We start from the raw sequence: 19,660 nt of genomic DNA, 5'->3' as shown, positions 1-19,660 counted from the left end.
CACACAAACTCCATGCAGATAAAAGAAAATGTGAGAGTAGAGTCAAGTTTTCCCTTCACTTTGAATCAAATAGGAGTTTATCCTTTTACCTTGTATGCACCAAATGTAAATTCTAAGCCTAAAAGTCATGCAGAGACTAATAGCATTCCTTCTGAAGGCAGAATAACAAAATGCCAATAAGAGGAGTTGCTTGGTTTAGTGATGTCCTGTCTGGCCTGGGAAAATCAGTAGCACCATTTCGAAAGGTGTCCTTGGTTTTTGGTAATTTAACAAAAGAAAGGGCAGGAATCCATCTGCATTTTTTTTTTTTTTTTTTTAACGTAGGGACATGATGCCTTAAGATTCTCCTTGAAGTATTCAGATTTTTCCCTGATGGAGGAAAAAAAAAACAAAAACCTCTTTGGAGCAGGTTGTTTTATTAGTAAACAAAGTTTTGTTCATGCGTTCTGTGTATACTTATTGGAAGAACTAGTTCAAAGTCCAGGATGAAGCAAAAATAGTCAGTGCTAAGAACACAGATTTACTTCTAAAAGGACAGAGAAGGAGAAGGAGATGAACTAAATCTACCGTTGGATTATGGGTGAGCTTGCCCTTCCCTCCTCACCTAGATGAAGAGAGTAATGTTTTCTAGCCCATCTTCAGAAGGGAGCTGTTTCCTGATTGAGAAGCTTCTTGAGGTTGATTTCTCCTTGCAGACGGCCAGGATCTGCAAGGATCTTCTTGAACAGTGATTTCAAAGAGTTAAACTGCTTCCATATGTCCAGCAAGAGAATGGAGTTTGTAGCCTTTGGCAACCTTAGCTGAATCCAGCTGCAGCTGCTACCTGTGTGTTCCACTGTGTGTGTGTGTGCGCACACACACACACTCGCACGCCCGTGTGTGCAGTGACATCTGAACCATGCTCTGACTGTGTCAATGAAACTGTTATGTCTTTGTTGGGGGAGATATTAATTCTGAGCAATTACAGCTCTCTCTCTCCCTTCTCTCCCTCCCACCGCCCTCCCCTTCCTTCATCTGCTCAACAAGGACCATGGACCATGTCAAACAATATACAACACAGAAGAATGCAAATAAACTTTAGTCTGCATAGCCCAGCAAAGCAGTTAGCCGCCCACTTGCAAGATACTTAACTCTTGTACACATGATACACAAAGAACGCTAGCTACTTTTCACCAATCCCTTTAGACCGAAAAAAAAAAGGAAAAAGAACTGATCCTTGTCTTTCTATCTGTGAGGTTGCAGTTCCTCCCGCTAATAAAGGAGCTTTTCCCATGATGCAGCGTGATAAGGATTGGCCTACATGTAGTCCAGCAAGCTACCGCTGATGTGTTCTTGATTAGGTGTCTTATCTTCCATTGAGCTGCATCTGATGAAGGTTGCTGACAGCATAATGGCTGGGAAAACGTCGGACAGCTCCATAAAATGGCAGCTCTGTTATGACATGTCAGCCAGGACCTGGTGGATGGTAAGTTTGGCGAGATAGCATTGTTTTTTCTCACCAATCCTCTGAAACTTCCCCCCTTCTATCTTTTGAACTCCTCCTTCATTGTTCCACACACGTGTTATAAAGTTCGCCGCCTGCGGAAAGTTCAAGCTCAAGTTGTGGGAGCTGGGGGTAGCTCCGCACACCAGTGTGCTAGATAGGATTTCCTGCTATGGTGGCAAGGGACATAGGCCTGCTTTTTAAAAAGGCAGCGTGAGTTTTTGTTCACTTTTTTTAAAAAAAAAAGAAAAAAAGAAAAAAAAGGCAAATGGTACAGTCTGTCCCAGACTGGCTGTTATGAGGATGTAAGGAGGTGGGGTAGTCAGTGGGGATCTGGGAGCCTTCTTGACTAATTGTTCTTGCACTGGTCTTAAAACAGAGCAAGGTCGTTCTTTCTGCGGCTTCTCTGAATAATGATTTAGATAGTGTATTGTATCATGTTGTGAGCAGTTCCCTCATCAGTATGCGACTGTCCCCCACGCTTTGCCTTAATTTGGAATCCACCTCCCTTTCAATGAATACTGTAACTGGAGCAACCACTGATTACTATGGCACTCAGCGTAATTAAATTTAGTTAATGAGGATATGCATATTCAGTTCATTATTTTTCTTTGCTTGGGCAAATGTGTGTGGAGTTGTTGTTGCTGGGGTTTTTTGTTGTTGTTTGTTGTGATGGTGGGTTTTTTTCCCCCTTTCTGCTCATATTTGTCCAGCTGCATACTTGGAGAAGGGGTGGGGGAAGCAGACAAATTCAGAACATTGATGAATCATGTGATTCAACTTTAAAATAATATTGGAATGAAAGAAGTAGTAACTTTCTTTCATCAGAATGTTGGGATTAGGGACAGTAGTTTTGAGAAAGACAACCTTTCACATCCCAATAGTGCTACATAAAAATGTTAATATACTGATTTCTGTTGCATAGACAATGGTCTCTTGTATGCAAGAGTCGTGACATGAATGGAGAAGCCTTCAGCAGCCAAGCATTCCAGTGTGAATATTAAATTCATCCCTGAGTTAATTCATTGGAGTGCTTATTATCTTTCGTTTACCCCTTTCTTTCTTTCTTTTTTTTTTTCCTTTGCCACTTGCATTTATGTCTTGATTGCCTTTGCTTGGTTGCTTGGATAATTATTATGCTTACTACAAGGGCTGTTTTTTTCACAATTAGTATAGTGGCAGACAATGGACACTTTATTCTGAGTGCTATGGCCAGTCCTGGTGGTCAGCCCATCCCCAGTGTCTGAGAGAGGAAACTCTCTGGGATTAGCTCTGGCTTCTGGCACTGCGAGGCAAGAGCGCTTCTTATGAACACGTTTGAATTCCTGGAAAGGTGGACTCCGTGCTGTTACTTCTAGCTCTGAGAGCTCCTTGTGCAGGGAGACCACTGTACACAGCAGTTCTCTGTGCGTGTTCTCATTCTGTGAGAAATGTGTAAACTGCAGGAAAACTTTTCTGCCGCTGCTACTTGTTGCTGTCTTGAGTCCTCTGTTTCAGAAAGAAAGGCTGGTTCCTCTGGGAGAGACTGAAGTTTCCCTTTCTCTTCTCCCTTCTCTCTCCCATCTTATTTCAATTGGAGTGTATTTTACAAGTGATATAAACTCTACAGTGGCAGATTTTCCTTTATGGTTGCATCTCTCACTAGTAGTGTTTATGTGTGATGAACTCTTTAAATGACTGGCAGATGCGTGGGGAAAGATATTGCGAAATGTTTGTGTAAAAGATTTGCTTTATGTGACTGTACAAAGACTTCAATGTAATGTTTTAATAGTAATGGTGCCTGTTAGCTGTCATTTTAGGATGTTCTAAGAATTGAGCTTTTAAGTCAGTATTTTCACTATAGACACGTTTTCCTCTTGGAAAAAAATTGAGAACTTTTACTCTAAGGAATTCTGTTTAAAAACTGAGATTAATATGGGTAAAGTGAGCTAACCACTGTAAACATTTTGCCATTAAATTTCCTCCTTCTGGTCCTGTACAGAGAGATCACAGATTTCCAAGAGAAGTTGGTTGCAAATACTATTTTTAAAGATTGTATAAGCTGATTATTCATTTTTAAAAGTTGTGTTCTTTTATTGCCTCTGAACGTGCATAGTATGTACAGGGACAGGTTTAGAGGGAAATGTTAGGCAAAAATGTTTTGCATAAATGGTATTCTTATTTTGTCTTCACTAACTTACACAGGTAGTATTTTACTTTCTTGTTAGGATTATTTAGTTTTCATGCATTTTGTTACTTTGGGACAAACGTGTCTATTTATTTACTGTGTCATTGAAAGAATGCCAGATGCTTTGTGGAAAATCTAATTAATCAAACTAAAGTGTTGCTTATCTTTAGCAAAGTGTTCCAAGGGAGAGGAAAGTTCATGGAAGGTGCTTTAATGGTATCAGGGTTCCCTGGTTTTAGATTTAAGGCATATTTTTTAAAGATGCTTTAAGTTTCTTATAATCTAGTTTATTGTAATTTTCTTCTCACCACCACATGAATTCACGTAGATTTATGTATTTTCACAATTACTTTGAGGTTTTGGGTAAGAAAGGATATTGTATCCCTATTTGGCTTAATCAAATGAAATTTTAGTAACCAAATCCTGAATTCCAAGCTGCAGTGTTAAAGTATCCACGGAATCGCTTCCTGGCTTATTGTCTGTTTCACTTACATTCTCTTCTTGTGTGACAATGATCATAAATTCTACTTGACAGGGAAAAACCCAAACAAGACGCAGTTGTACAAGTCTACATCTGTTTTCCTTCCTAGATAGGCATGTTTTAGTAAAACAGAGGGAGAAAAAAAACATTTTATTGAGACAGCTAAAAATAAACAAGCACTAGAAGAGTAAACTTGTGTGTGTGTGTGTGTTAAATATCAGCTACATCTATACAGTTTTCTAAATGATGCATCCTTATGTGTTTTATTCCTTTAGATGATTTTGCCTGTAATTTCTTTCAAGAAGAGAAATCATACAAGCAATTTAAATTGGCTATTTTTAGTGTTCCATTGATGGCATTATTTTAAAATACCACTTAGAGTGTATGAAGGATGGATTTCATAAATACTACCAATCCATTAATGATTACTGACAATGTTGTATATTTCCTTTTTAACTCTTGATGAATAAAATTAACCAAAACAATTTTATATTGCTTGTTTAAAGCTCTCTGTGAGACATTACAACTTCTTTGTTCATTATTTGGAAGTTCAGGGTAACAGGTATATCCCAGACATGATTTTTTTCTCTCTAAATTTCTTGTCTAATCCTTTGATCCAATCTGAAACAGGCCAAGACATTTGTAAGTTTTCCTTAATCACAAAAGATAATTATTTAAATATTAATCCATAAAACTAATTTGAAAAAGTAATTGCTAGTCTACGCAACTTTTAATTCTCATATTCTTGAAAGTATCGATCTAAGTAAGCAGGCACATAAACACAAAAACAGAACTAGGTCTCATGTTACCAAAAGTACGAGGTGATTCTTGGTTGAATGCCAATTAATCCACTCAATTGTAACGGACTTTTTATTTTTTGATTATCATTGGATTTATGGCAATATTTGTAAGTTGACAAGTGCATCGCTTGTTTATTTGACTATTGTAACAGTAAAATTTTGTTCTCAATACTAATTTTAATTCAATGACTTAACAACAAATGTCAAGTTACACGTAAAGAGGCTTTTCACATCAATTATTTCTCTAAAGACTTTGAGAAGTTGAGGTGAACTTGGGTTTACAATTGACTATCTTTAACTGAAAATCCTAAAACTAATATATCTTCTTTTGTTGAAATGTTTACTTCACTATAAATAAGTTTCTAAACAGCCTAATAACTATGCTAAAAATACATATGATAACACTCCTACCTAACCTAATGACCACGTTTAGACTCCTATAGTAAATCTGTCAACCGTGCAAAGATATATCAGAAAATCAAAATTCAATATTTATTTAATTTGAAATTTTATTTTATTTCCTTAGTAGAATTGTAATTGAAACCAATAGATACCATGGAGATAATAACCATGTCAACTAGTTGCCTGAAGATATTATGTCTACACAGCGAATATATTTTTAGAATTAGAAGCTATGAAATTTATGTTTCATTCAGTAAGTATTTGTTGAGAACTTATATTCCAGGCACTGTTCTAGGTGCAAGGAAGCCCGAGGCTGTCTCCCCATTTGAGATTCAAATCCATGTCCCAGTATTACAGATGGGTACTCACCATATTAATGCAGACTTCTGAATAATTTGTTATCTCTAAAATATTTGTAAATATGTAGATATTACATTTGAAACTTTGTCCCTGAGAGTCAAAAGTAGTAAATACATTTTTAAAATATCCTTTCTAAGTCTCATAGGTGAATGTTAACATATCATCATAACCTCTAAGCCATTTCCTGTAAAATTAAAATATGGATAAAGAATAATAGTTTATTAAATAGTTATTCCTAAGTAAAAAACAACAGTAACAAGGATGATGATATCTGAGTAAAAAAATATGATTTTAACATCTGTAAATAATTTTCATTTTAATACTTTTTAATATTTCAATTGTCTCATAGAGCATTCTTAATACATATCTTCTATATCTGTCTTCTTTAGTGATGTATTTTTATGTGTAACACTATTTTAGCAGATTTAAATAAAAGTAAATTGTATGGATGAGGTGGTAAAATACAATGGTGTTCTTCTCAGACATTTTTCTTATATGGGAACTAATTGCATTTCATTCTTCGTCATTTAGTTTCATTTACATGGTAGCACAACAAATGTAACATATAAACTTTGGATAAGGAAAAATATCTCGTGCAGCCTATCTTAATAAACAATGATTAGATGGTTATTAATTTAATCAGAGAGTAGGGAAACACAAGTGCCTGCCTACTCTCTTTTCCAGTTCTTTTGAAAGCAAAGGGTCGTATTCTCAAGGCACGTTATCTCTTCTATCTATAGGAAAGCTGGTGTTGATTTTCCAGTTTAGAGACTAGTTAACAAAGAGAGATATCTGATGCTTACAGTCATTGAAACTGCAGCATATTTCTGTGACATGGTTGTCTAATGTCAATCACTGCCATTAGGCATTTTTTGTTCCCTGAGATTGTAATTATGGGACATTTTCTATACTGAGATTCATAATATATATTACTCTGAAGGGCTGAGAAAGTGAAATTGGGCATAGGAAAATACACCAGTAAAAATAGATCAGTCCAGTAAAAGAGAATTATGCTTCTGTTGCATCACAAAGTGCAAAATAGTGTAAAGGCATGCAGTGTAAAAGTTCTTTTCATGAGAAATTCTGCTAAGGGACCTATGTAGCTATAATACATATTTCTACTAACTTAAGGCATTTTAAATTGTGTTGCATTTTAAGTGCTTAGCACAGAGCCAGGAAAATAGAAAGTACTCAATAACTGTTAGTTATAATAATAATTGTGATTTTAAATTACAGTGTGCATGCTTTATAATGGCAGATCATGTCATGGACAGCTTTAGTAATAGTTTTCCTTTCTCATTCTTCTAGCATAAGTTTTAACTCGGCACTTCTCTAAAAAATGACCATATTCAGAGAGCATTAAAAAAAAAAAAAAGAACTTCTCACATACTGTGTTCTTTTTGTGAGGTTGTAACATAATGGATGTGTTTATGATCCTGGGAAATGTAGATTCGGTGACCTCTGGCAAATGAATTTGCTTCTTTTTTGGCTGGTACAGCCAGCTGTAATGTGCAGATAATCATGCTCATTACTTGTCGCTCCAACCTGTCTAAGAATGAATGAGACAGAGTTAGGGAGCTACCTGGTGAATACAATGTAATACATACGAGGAGCCAAAAGATACTCAAGGGGGCATATACTAGTTATGACTATTTATACAGACTCAAACCTGAGCACAGAATAGGTGCTCAAAAACTACTTTTGTTGTTATTAGTTGCTGTTGAGTCGGTTCTGACTCATGGCAACCACATGAGTGCAGAGGAGAACTGCTCCATAGAATTTCCAAGGCTGTGACCTTTCAGAACTAGACCACCAGTTCTGTCTTCCAACGCTCTCTGGGTTTGAACCACCAATCTTTTGGGCTAGTAGATTATCTCTTAATATAGAGTGTTAATACATAATGAATTTTTCTATGGGCTTTCAGAACTATATTAACTTTTAAAAAATTAACAGACTTTATTTTTAGAGCAGTGTTAGGTTTACAGAAAAATTGAGCAGAAAGTACAGAGTTCCCATATATTCCCTTCTTCCATCCCCACCTCCCCAGAATTTCCCCTATTATTGACATCTTGCTTTGCTGTGATGTATTTATTATAGTTGATGAGCCAATGTTGATAAATTATTATTAATTATAGTCTGTGGTTTCCATTAGGGTTCACTCTTTGTGTCATGCAGTTCTGTAGGTGTTTGAAAAAATGCTTAATGCTATGTGTCCACCATTACAGTATTTTACAGAATATTCACTGTTCTAAAATTCCCCTGTGCTCATCTAGTCATCCTCCCCCACTGACTTCATATGAACATTTTTGTGGGAAGTGGGTATATTAAGTGAATCATAAAAATTCAGTATTTTCCAGTTCAAATTGTAGCAGATTTCTTAAAAGCAGAGCCTCCAGAAGTATTATATATATACATATATACATATATATATATATATGATTAGCCAGAGCCCATGGCTATGTACATTAGTTTCATTTTGATCATTAAGTATCATGATTTTAAGAGTAAAAGAATCCAATGACTATTGAGGGCCGCCTATTTGCCAGGTGTTTGTCAGGTACTTTGGGAGGCAATTTATATAAATCATTGCATTCAGGCTTCTACACAATAAGAGGTATTACCAGCCCCACTTTATAGATGAGAAAATTCCACTCTGAGGTTAAGCAACTGGTCTAAGTGCACTCTGCTCATAAGGGGAGAAGGGGAGGGAAAGGCCCTAAAGATCACAAACTCTAAAGGTTGCTTTACTTCTTCCCAAACTCCACAATTGACTGTTCCATCCATATGCTCTAGGTCATGGTTAATGATTTGTAACCAAGACAAGGTGTTTTGCTATTGCCTGCTCTGCCTCTGCCTTCCAGTCCAGCTTCATTTATTGCCTCTCCCCGAGACTCAGCTCTCCCAGTAGGTTAAAGGGGCCAGATCACTTGCTCCAGAGTGCGGCTGAGAAGTGCAGAATTGAGAATTGGAGCTCTGTGACTGGAGGTGGGTGAATTCTTTAGAAATGTGATTCCATTCATCTTTCCTCAAAACAATTAGACTAGCTATAGTCATAACCCATCTGGGGGAAATTTTTTGGAAAAAAATTGGCAAGCAAAGCGTTTCCATTTTCAGGTTTTGATGGTATCTGTTTACCTCATGGGGCTCTTGTGAGGCTCCAAAAAGATAATACATAGTAAGTGATTTGAAAACTGTGAAATGCTAAACAAATCTAAGGTATACAAATTATTATCTTGTGGCATTAAATATGCGGAGGAGAATAAAAGCTTCCCAGAATTTTGCCAGTGTTTTGGAGTGTGATATAGTGGTAAATTTCCACTGGGCAATAGAGGATGTGTTTGCTGTCTAAAACATCATATGATGCTGTTTTCAAATTCAGCTGATGAGCTCAGAACAATTAATCCTTCAGACAATGGTGAATACTAGTTCACCAACATCCCAGGCACTTGCAGGGATAATTCCCCCCTTCTCCTTTTATACATTTAATGGAAAGGCATGAAATAAAGAAAATTGCCAAAATGTCACTTGTACCATCTTGCAGTTCAACTCTAGGATTTGTCACTGATGTTATTGTTGTTGTTAGGTGCCATCGAGTTGGCTACAACTCATAGTGACCCCATGTACAACAGAAGGAAACTCTGGCCAGACTTGTGCCATCCTCACAATCATTGCTATGTTTGAGCCCATTGCTGTAGCTACTGTGTCAGTCAATCTTGTTGAGGGTCTTCCTCTTTTTTGCTGACCTTCCACTTTACCAAGCATAATGTCCTTCTCCGGGGACTGGTCCCTCCTGATAACAGGACCAAAGTATGTGAGAGGAAGTCTGGCCATCTTCACTTCTAAGGAACATTCTGGCTCCACTTCTTCTAAGACAGATTTGTTCATTCTTCTGGTAGTCCACTGTATATTCAATCTTTGCCAACACTGTAATTCAAAGGCATCAATTCTTCCTTATTCATTGTTCAGCTTTCACATGCATTTCAGGCTACTGAAAATACCATGGCTTGGGTCAGACACACCTCAGTCCACAATGTGACATTTTTGCTTTTGAAAACTTTGAGGCAGTTTTTTGCAGCAACTTTGCCCAATGCAATAAGTAGGTTGATTTCTTGACTGCTGCTTCCATGGGTGTTGATTGTGGATCCATGTAAAATGAAGTCCCTGACAACTTCAGTCTTTTCTCCATTTAGTATGATGTTGCTTATTGGTCTTGTTGTGAGGATTTTTGTTTTCTTGATGTTGATGTGTAAGCCACATTGAATGCTGTAGTCTTTCATCTTCACCTGTAAGTGTTACAAGTTCTCTTCACTTTCAGCAAGCAAGGGTGTGTCTTCTGCATATCGCAGGTTGTTAATGAAAATTCCTCCAATCCTGAAGCCATATTTTTCTTCATATAGTCCAGCTTCTTGGATTATTTGTTTAGCATACAGATTGAATAAGTATAGTGAAAGAATACAACTCTCACACACAGCTTTCCTTATTTTAAACTTTTTATTGTGATTTGGGTGAAGATTTGTAGAGCAAATCAGATTTCCACTCAACATTTCATACAGTTTTGTTTCATGTCATTGACTGCAATCCCAACAGTGCAACAACATTCTCCCTATTTCCTCCTTATATTTCCTGTTTCCACTCCTAACCCTTCTTACCTTCCAAACTTCATTCTTGGGCAAATGTCGCCCTTTTGTTCTTGACTGGTTGATTATTCTAAGGAGTGTATATCTCCCTTGTGTTACTATTCACCTTTTAGACCTGCCTGTTGTTTGGCTGAGAATTGAGACATGGAAGTGAGCTCAGTTCCAAGCCTGAAGAGTGCCTAATGGCCAAAGTCTCAGGGACTCTACTAATCTTTATCTGACCAGTAAGCCTAGTCTTTTTTATGGTTTTGAGTTTTGTTCCACATTTCTCTACCACCATATCCAGGACCTTCTAATGTGATCCCTTTCAGAGCAGTTGGTAGTGGTAGCCAGGCACCACCTAGTGTTTCTGGTCTCAGGATCATAGAAGTTCACTTGGTCCTTTAGTCACCTTTCTTGATTTTAAACCACACTGTATTCCCTTATTTTGTTTGAATAACTGCCTCTTGGTCCTCTTGGTTTAAACATATTCCACATGAGCACAATTAAGTGTTCTGGAATTCCTATTTTTCACAATGTTAAGCATAATTTGTTATGATCCACACAGCCGGATGGCTTTGCATAATCAATAAAATACAAGTATTGACTTAAGTTTCTCTTTCATTTGTACCATAAAAGGCTTATATCGTAATTATTCTTCAATGAAGTTATTATTTTAACTCACACTTCCTATATACTATGATGGCACAGATTTAGCTTAATGGATGATACATTATATTGCAAATGGAATTTTTCCCCTCTTTCAAGATGGTTATATGTAACAAAATAACGAGAAACTGTTCCTGCTGAAATGCCTAAATACATTTGGTGTGTTTTTATGGGGTACATGTAACCTGTATATATGTATAAAATATCCAATAGGACCATTTTATTTATTTGTTAACTTTTTATTATTATGGGTGGACGTTTACAGAGCCAGTTTTCCATTAAACAATTCATACATATTTTGTTTTATGCCAGGACCATTTTATCATGACATTTGTTATGTATAGAAATTAGATTTCTCTTATAATATTTAGTAGTCTTATCTTATTTTTATTATGTAACTAAAATTATAACCCCCAGAAAAATGGAGACCAGGTCTTACTTCCCAGCCCTAAATAGTATTTTCAGAAGGAAGGTTGGACAATCTACTTCTGTCATGATACCATCTCAGAAACCCAAGGATGGGTCGCTATGAGTCGGGTCTGACTCAATGTCACGTAACAACAACAACAAATAGTATTTTGCCCACAGACAAGCCTTACTAAGTAATTGGTAGGTTTCAACAAGACTGTTGCTACCGTATTTTACTAATGGGCACAGTGATCTTATGAGTGATCAAGTTCCGAGTTGATCAGTGATGATTAAGTTCCAAATCCATGGCCAAATGTATAAATACCATGCTGCCCTATGGTAGTTAAGTTGTGTGTCAACTTCGCTGGGCCTGATTTTGAGCGGCTGGGCAGCTGGATGTAGTTATTTCCCATAATGAGACTGGTAATCATCTCTACAGTGGAATCTACGAAGTAGCTGGCTTAGGGATGTGGTCTGCTTCCAGTATATAAGGAGAAGTGTTGAGAAAGGTCTCTGAGCTTTTTGGCATGCTTGGACCCTGCACTTAGCCAAGTCTTCATCTCATTGGCCTGCCAACGTTGTCTGCTGATCTTGGAATTGTTAATGGGCTTGAATTAGTGGCTTGCTATATTGCTTGCTAATCTTGGAACTGTGTGATTTTACTTGTCAACCTTGGGTTGGTCAGCTTCAGCAGCCAGCAGGTATCTGAGTTCAGAGAAGCCTCCGGCTTCAGTGGGCTGGAAGCAGGAGGCAGAGCTGAAGCTCAAGGTTGAGAGGCTTTCACCCAGCCCCTGGAGCTTGGCACTTTGAACTTGGACTTCTAGCCTCCTAAACAGTAAAGGAATAAATCCCTGTTTGTTAAAGCCACCCATTTGTGGTATGTCTGCTACAGCAACACTAAACGACCAAACATGCCCCTTTCAAGATAAGACTTATATGTGCTGGAAGTATGTAAGTCTTGTGATGACATTAACAGCAAAATTTTAAAGCTGGGAGACTTCCAGTAAGATGGAGTAATAGGCAGACAAGCAACACAGACCATCTTCAACAAAGAAAAGAAAAATAATTGACAGAGATACAGAAGATAATCCTGGAGTCCTGAGCTTTGAAATGTACTATGCAGAAGTGGATTAGACATCAACAAATGGAAAAACCTGAACAAAAACAGTGAGTACAGAGATGGTCGGAGCTGTGGACTGTCAGCTACTCTGATGGGACCAACAGCCTAAATATTTCCAAGTGGTGTTGGGACCTGAGAATTGACTTAAAGATCAACCCTGGTCACCAAGGGCTGCAGGGACGACTGTGCTTGTGGCCTATGACTAGGAAGGGAAACAGCAAGGAGGGAGACACACTGAGCTGTTGACTTTTGGCTGTCCAGAGGGTGCAGCCATTTTGATTGTTTACACATGGCAGCCATTTTGGATATTTAAAGTGATAGCATTCTCATTTGGATTCCAGGGACCTAAGAATAAACTCTGTTTGCCAAGGTCAGCAGGGACATATGAGAGTCTGACAAGAAAGGAGATAGGTGGTGAGTGTATAAGTGCTGTCAACTAGTGAATAGAGGAGCACAGTACCCTGTTTGCATAGATAACATACAAAGAAAACAAAAATCGTGGGCAAGTCACTCCATCATACAACGCCAACTAAATATAAACACAAAAATGTCACAATGCCTCGGAGACAGCAGAGTATCACAGTCCACACAAAGAAGCAAGATACAGCAGGAGAAACAAGGGACCAGGATATAGACCCAAAACACAACCCTGAGGAAAATGCAGCATTGGAACTCCCTAATAAGGAATTCAAAAGAATTATATTTAGGTATTTTCAACAAATTGAGTGGCAAATCAAGGAAAACACAGAGAAAACCCTATAACAATTTCAAAAGACAATACAAGAACAAAATGACAAAATAAATGAAAAATTAGAAATGATACAAAAGCTACACACAGAAATCCAGTAGATTAATACTAAATTTTCAGTAATAGATAAGACACTGAATGGGCAAAGGAGCAGAATTGAATCAATAGAAGACAGAATTAGGGAAACTGAAGGCAAAGACCTAAACACTTCTTTGGAATGGGATCAATCAGAAAAAAGATCAAAACAAAATGAAGAAAGCCTAAAGTTCATGTGAGATATCATCAAAAGGAATAACCTACGTGTAATTGGAATTCCAGAACAGTAAAACCACAGAGAAAATTGTCAAAGATTTGTTGGAAGAGAATTTTCCTGGTATGATGAAATATGAGAATATATCCATTCAGGAAGTCCAACAAACCCCAAACAGGATAGACCCCAAAAGAAAATCAGCAAGACGTATCATCATCAAACTTACCAAAGACAAAGACAAAGAAAGAATCATGATTGCAACATGAGAAAAATGAAAAGTTACCTAAAAGGGGCACCAATAAGACTAAGCTCGGATTTCTTGACAGAAATCACACAGGTGAGAAGACAATGGGATGGTATATATAAAACACTGAAAGAGAAAAATTTCCAACAAAGAATTATGTACCCAGAAAAACTGTCCTTCAAATATGATGGTGAAATTAGGATATTTCCAGATAAGCAGAAATTAAGGGAATTTTTTAAAATCAGACCAACCTTACCAGAGATGCTAAAGGGAGTCCTTTGGACAGAGAAGCAGAACAGCCAACAGCAACTGACCATTAACACACATGATGATATAACCCAGAAACCAACCCAGCTATGGAAGTATCCAAAGTAAATAAGCCTACAAGATTGTAAATAGGGAACCAGAGACATCAATTGACATATGAGGACAACTACAAATCAAAAAGAGGAAAAAAACTGCGTTGTTACAGAACTTCTGGATGGTAGGGAAGTCAAGACAACTACAAGATAGAACAGACTTCTAAACTTGGGAAGAAAACTATAAATCACAGGACAACTTCACAGAAAAATGATAAACCTTCACATCAAAAAAGAGGACCAGCATAAATATTCAGCAAATACTAAAACAATAACAATGAAGGAAGTGATAACACGGTTCATAAACAAAACAAGCTCAGCATAGAAAATTATATGGAACAAAGAAATCAACACCACAAAAAAGCACATAAAAATGACAGCAACAGATTCATATTTGCTGATAATTACATATCTGGCAAGGGACTTATCTCTAAGATTTATAGCAGAAGAGTGGATGACCAAACTATGGTACATACACATAATGGAATGCTATGCAGCACTAAAGAATAATGTAGAGTCTGCAAAACACTGCATAATATGGATGAACTTGGAGGACATTATGCTGAGTGACATAAGTCAATTACAGAAGGACAAATATAGTATTAGTTTGTTGTTGTGGAGGGTCAAGGAAAGTTATATACGGAGCAAAACTTTCTTTGTTGGTTGCCAGAGGTGGAGGGGTGGGGAGGGAACACTGCAAAAACAACAACAAAAAGCATAGACCCATGTCACTTTAGTTTTGTGTATTTCAGTGTTTATGTACATATTTCAATAAAATGCATTTAAATTTTTTTTTTTTAAAAGCTAGGGTAAGAATGAGAGGAAGGCCCAGAAGTAAAACTAGCAAATTCATATTTCCCTCCAAGCAGACAGACTCATTGTTATTACAAAGTGGTGAGGCAGTAGACAAATAAACCACCCTTGGCTCTGGTAGCTTAGTGCCTAAGGCATTTGACTGCTAACCAGAAGGCTGGTGGTTCAAACCCACCAGCCACTCCTCAGAAGGAAGGTTGGGCAATCTACTTCCGCAGAGATACCGCCTCAGAAACCCAAGGAGGGGCTGCTATGAGTCGGATTCCACTGCGTTGCGTTGTTGCATTGGCTCAATTATCATCTCCTCCCTTGTCAATTCTACTTTAGCACAGTGACTAAGACTGTTCAGAGAGGAGTCATCCCTGAGTGGTGTATAGTTAATGCACTTGACTGCAAATGGAAGGGTTGGAGTTTGAGTCCTTTAAAAGGCACTTTGAAAGAAAGGCCTGGCAATCTGCTTCTGACAAATCAGCCATTGAAAAACCTGCAGAGCACAGCTGCACTCTGATACACATGGGGTTGCCTTGAGTCAGAGTTGACTAGATAGCAACTGTTTCTTTCGTTTGTTTGTTTTAATAAGTGGAAATTTGGAAGATGATCATGTATTTTTGAGGATAAATGGCTAAGGCAAGGTGACTTTGGATTAAACAAACTCTTCTGTTGCTTCATTTCTTATTGTTGATGAAATAAGATTCATTTAAGAAGGTTATTTATTTTCCCACTCTGAAGTTTTAATTACTATCCCATGTTTGTTACTTTAACTCAATGTTGGGAAGGGCTTCTGTAGTGGACCGGGGACTTCAGTGTTCAGTGTTTGGTGAGGGCTCAGGGGAACATAGGAATAACAGAAACCAAAAATTGAGTGGGAAGAATATGGAAGGATGCAAGGCTTTAGAAAGTGAGAAAGACATTACCCAAGCAACTGTTACAAAATAACTCCTAAATGATTTTTAGAAGGAGATATTTAATGTGAAAATTTGGATTGAACTCCAGCACTGCTTCAACCACTATAAGATGGTATCTGAACAAAAACCAAGAGTTGTGCCTCCCCACACCAGCACTAAGTGCACTGGAGGGTTATAAACTCTGTAGACAATCTTTGGTATCTGGGTAGTCACCTGCCCCAACTCCTAGGACCCCTTTTCCTCAGAACTGTCATAAAGTGAGTTTGCCAGAGTATTCTGGAAACCGCTGAAAGGTATGAGAGCCCCGTCAGTCGGACACTACCTTGCTACGCAAGATGTATTTGTAGAAACTAGCTATAGAACAGCTGCTTTTGTGTACTTTACCTCCTCTATGCTTATTTTCAGACATTTTAATGTCAAACGCTAGTAGACAGGCATGGGAGGGAAAAGTAATTGTGGAGCATTACTTTTGCTCCCAAACACTCTAGCCAGTGCTACAACCAAGAACACTGTTCTTCCTTCTAGAGCAGAGCCTCTGGCTTAAAGGAGCAACAAAAGATCTGTGCCTACAAGTTCAACAGGCTTCCCTTTACCTTCCAAATAAACTAATAAATAAATAAACCCACTGCCATCAAGTTGATTCCAACTCATAGCAACTGCTACCGGACTTCCAAGGCAGTAAATCTTTACGGAAGTAGATTGCCCAGTCTTCCTTCTGCAGAGTGGCTGGTGGGTTTGAACTGCCAAGCTTCTGGTTAGCGGTCAAATGTCTTAAGCACTATGCTACCAGAGCTGCTTCTTTTTTTTCTTTTTTTTTTAACCAAATTTCAATATTTAATGCTAATGCTGACAGCTGATTTGGTGGAAATTACCCAAAGTGAAATAAACATTTTTCTCAAATTTTGGATTTAGGTATATATAGGTAGGACAATAGGAGACTAAACAGCATTATATGTGTTGAAGCATGAATCCCATAGGATAATAATCTTTGAATTTTCCTGAATCACAGGTAGTTTGCTATTATTGATACAGTGGGATGACCTCAAACAAACTTCTTTCACCTTCTTTGTAAAATTTCCTGCAGTTGCTCTTAGGTGAAATTGTAGAATATTATGTGGTACAATTTGGGGGCAGTTCTACTCTGTCCTACAGGGTTGTTATGAATCAAGATTAACTCAAAGGTAGTCTGATAATGACCAAGACTTTAGAACTAGAGCACCAAGGCTGCTTTTTTTTTTTTTTTTTTAACCCATAAATACAATAAAACATGCTAAAGCCGGAACCAGTATATAAGGTAGGAAGCTGTCAGAGAAGGAAAATTCAAATATTTTCCACTAAGAGGGAGCAACAGAAAACTGGTAAGACTTCACCAAGTTAAAGGCAGAAAACTTGCAAGACCTGGAAAAACAAAGCAGTCCTATTGAGTGCCGGCTCTCAAGTTTCCTATATAAGGAATGACACTAAATTGCCATTTTATTTTTCCAATAAGATAGTAATTATCTTTATGTGGGGCTATTCATTTTATTGGCACCAATGATGTTTATGAATGGTACCCCACATGCTTATGTAGCATGAACGTTCAATCAATTAGTTTACACACAAGAAATCTGGAATATTGATGACACATGTTAGCTTTTAGTGGGGAAAAAGCCAAGCAAGCTAATTTGATGCATTGATCCTTGGGACACGCACACAGTTGTAAAGCTTTGACTTCATCACAACTGATTTGGCTGACAAACAGTAGCTTGTAATTATTGTTGCACCATCATAAATTAATTAACAAATCAATCAATCAGCTCGGAAGCAGCAGCTCAGCTACATTGTCACTTTGGGATGTTTCCCTTCACTTTGCCTCCCTCGCATGTGCTTTTCTTATCAGACATGTTGAAAACATTTGCTTGTGTCAGTTTGACTTTTTCCTAGGCTTGAAACCGGAGTCCCAAACAAATGGAAGTGTTACTGATGTTTTGATCAGTATTTCCTAAACTTTTGGCTGTAGAACTGCCTATTGGCATTTTTCTGGGTAAAATGAATAACTTGTGAGCATAGCTTTCAAAAGCTTTCGGCCAAAGCTCTCTTTCCAGGCAAGGAGTAGGAAGATAACATCCCAATCTCCAGGCAAAAATAGGTAGCATTTAGGGACAGAGTGACTGCTAAGATATTGATTCCCAACCTTTTCCCAAACCATGCTTCTTGGATTAAGTTTTCATTTCAGCCTATGTGCTGAAAGATTTCACTAACCAAATAACTTGGATTTGCGGAATTGTGAGTTGTTACTGCACTTTTCAGATGCCACCACGTATTGAGTACTCGAAAGTGCCAGAACTGTGCTGGGTATTTGCATATTTTATGTCATTTAATCTCGCAACAACTCTTCAAAGGAAATTGTTTTGGTTACCTACTGCCACTCTAACAGAAAATACCACAAATGGGAGTTTATTCTCTTACAGTTTTGGAGGCTAGAAGTCCGAGTTCAAAGCACCAGACTCTAGGGGCTGAATGAAAGCCCCTCGACCGTGGGCTTCAGTTCTATCCCTTGCTCCCAGCTCACTGAAGCTAGAGGCATCTCTCCACTCAGACACTTGCTGGCTGCTGAGGCTGATGAGCCCAAGGTCAACAAGTGAGAAGGCATAGTCCCGATATTATCATACCACGTCAGGCCATTGATTGAAGTCCATTAAAAGTCCCAGGATTGGCAGAGTACAGCAGGCTGCTGAATGAAGAGTCAGCTACATGCGGGATTCAAGTGTGCCAATGGGCTGGAGATCTTCCTCAAAGTTGCTTCATATATACCGGAAGCAGCCCATATCCCTAAAGCAGCTACTCAGCTGCTCTCGTAGATTCCACCATGGAGTTAATTACCAATCGCAGAATGGAAAATGACTACATTCAGCTTCCCAGACACTTAACCAGGCCCAGCTAAGTTGACACACAACTTTAACTACCACAAAGATGTAATTCCCATTTTACAGCAGAGTAAACTGAGGCACAGAGGATTTAAATAGTTGAAATTTACAAAGATAATGAGTAAGGCCATGATTTAAAATGAGGTCATCAGCCCTTCCTACCACAACATGATTAATCAAAGACATCAAAAAACTTCTGAATAGCACCTTATAGCCCATGTTACCAAATGGAGTTGGTGTAATTCTAGCTAAAAGAAAAAAAAAAAATGATATTTTACTTAGCTGGCAAAGCCTTATTCTGGATAAAGCTACTGTTTCTGAGAGGCTTTGTGAAATATTTAAAAATAAGTTTTGGCTACCTTTCTTGAATCTACTTTCAAAGAATTCAAAAGAGTAGAAGGCCTCTAGAGTATTCTTTATCTTGCTTACTAAAGCCTCTGTCTCTGTTAACTCAGAAACAGCATCTACTCCGGGAATAACAAGGTGCTATCACTTTCTTTGGCTTTGTGTCATTTTCCTTCCCTGAATTAATGAAGGGACAGTGCAATGACATCAGTAGTTCAGAAGCAGAATTCTTGGCTTCCATGCAGGAGACCTAGGTTTAATTCCAGGCCAATGTACCTTATGTCCAACCACCACCATCTGTCAGTGGAGGCTTGCATGTTGCTGTGATATTGAACAGGTTTCAGGGCCTTCAAGACTAAGAGTAGGAAGAAAGGCCTGGCTGTCTACTTCTGGAAACCAGTTAGAAGTTGTTGTTGTTAGGTGCCATCATTTCTGACTTATAGTGACCCCATGCACAGCAGAATGAAACACTGCCCAATCCTGTGCCAGCTCCATGATCCCTGCTTTACTTGAGCCCATCATCACAGCCACCATGTCAATCCATTTTGTTGAAGGCCTTTCCCTCTTTCGTTGACCCTCCACCC

At 38.1% G+C, this 19,660-nt stretch overlaps 1 protein-coding gene across 1 annotated transcript in view; it reads left to right on the top strand.

Moving 5' to 3' along the window:
• Positions 1-1,369: 1,369 nt before the first annotated feature.
• The window catches only part of NFIB (nuclear factor I B), a 619,654-nt gene continuing 601,363 nt past the window's right edge, over positions 1,370-19,660 (top strand). Inside the window, exon 1 of the mRNA XM_042783020.1 lies at positions 1,370-1,465. Within this exon, the coding sequence (XP_042638954.1) occupies positions 1,370-1,465 (96 nt within the window). The remainder of the gene's footprint in view (positions 1,466-19,660) is intronic.

Source organism: Orycteropus afer, unplaced genomic scaffold (genome assembly GCF_000298275.1).
Source record: "Orycteropus afer afer isolate SDZICR_OR568_19922 unplaced genomic scaffold, OryAfe1.0 scaffold00584, whole genome shotgun sequence".
NCBI lineage: Eukaryota > Metazoa > Chordata > Mammalia > Tubulidentata > Orycteropodidae > Orycteropus > Orycteropus afer.
The sequence above is the reverse complement of the archived record's forward strand: the minus strand, read 5'-3'. Positions and strand labels throughout refer to the sequence as shown.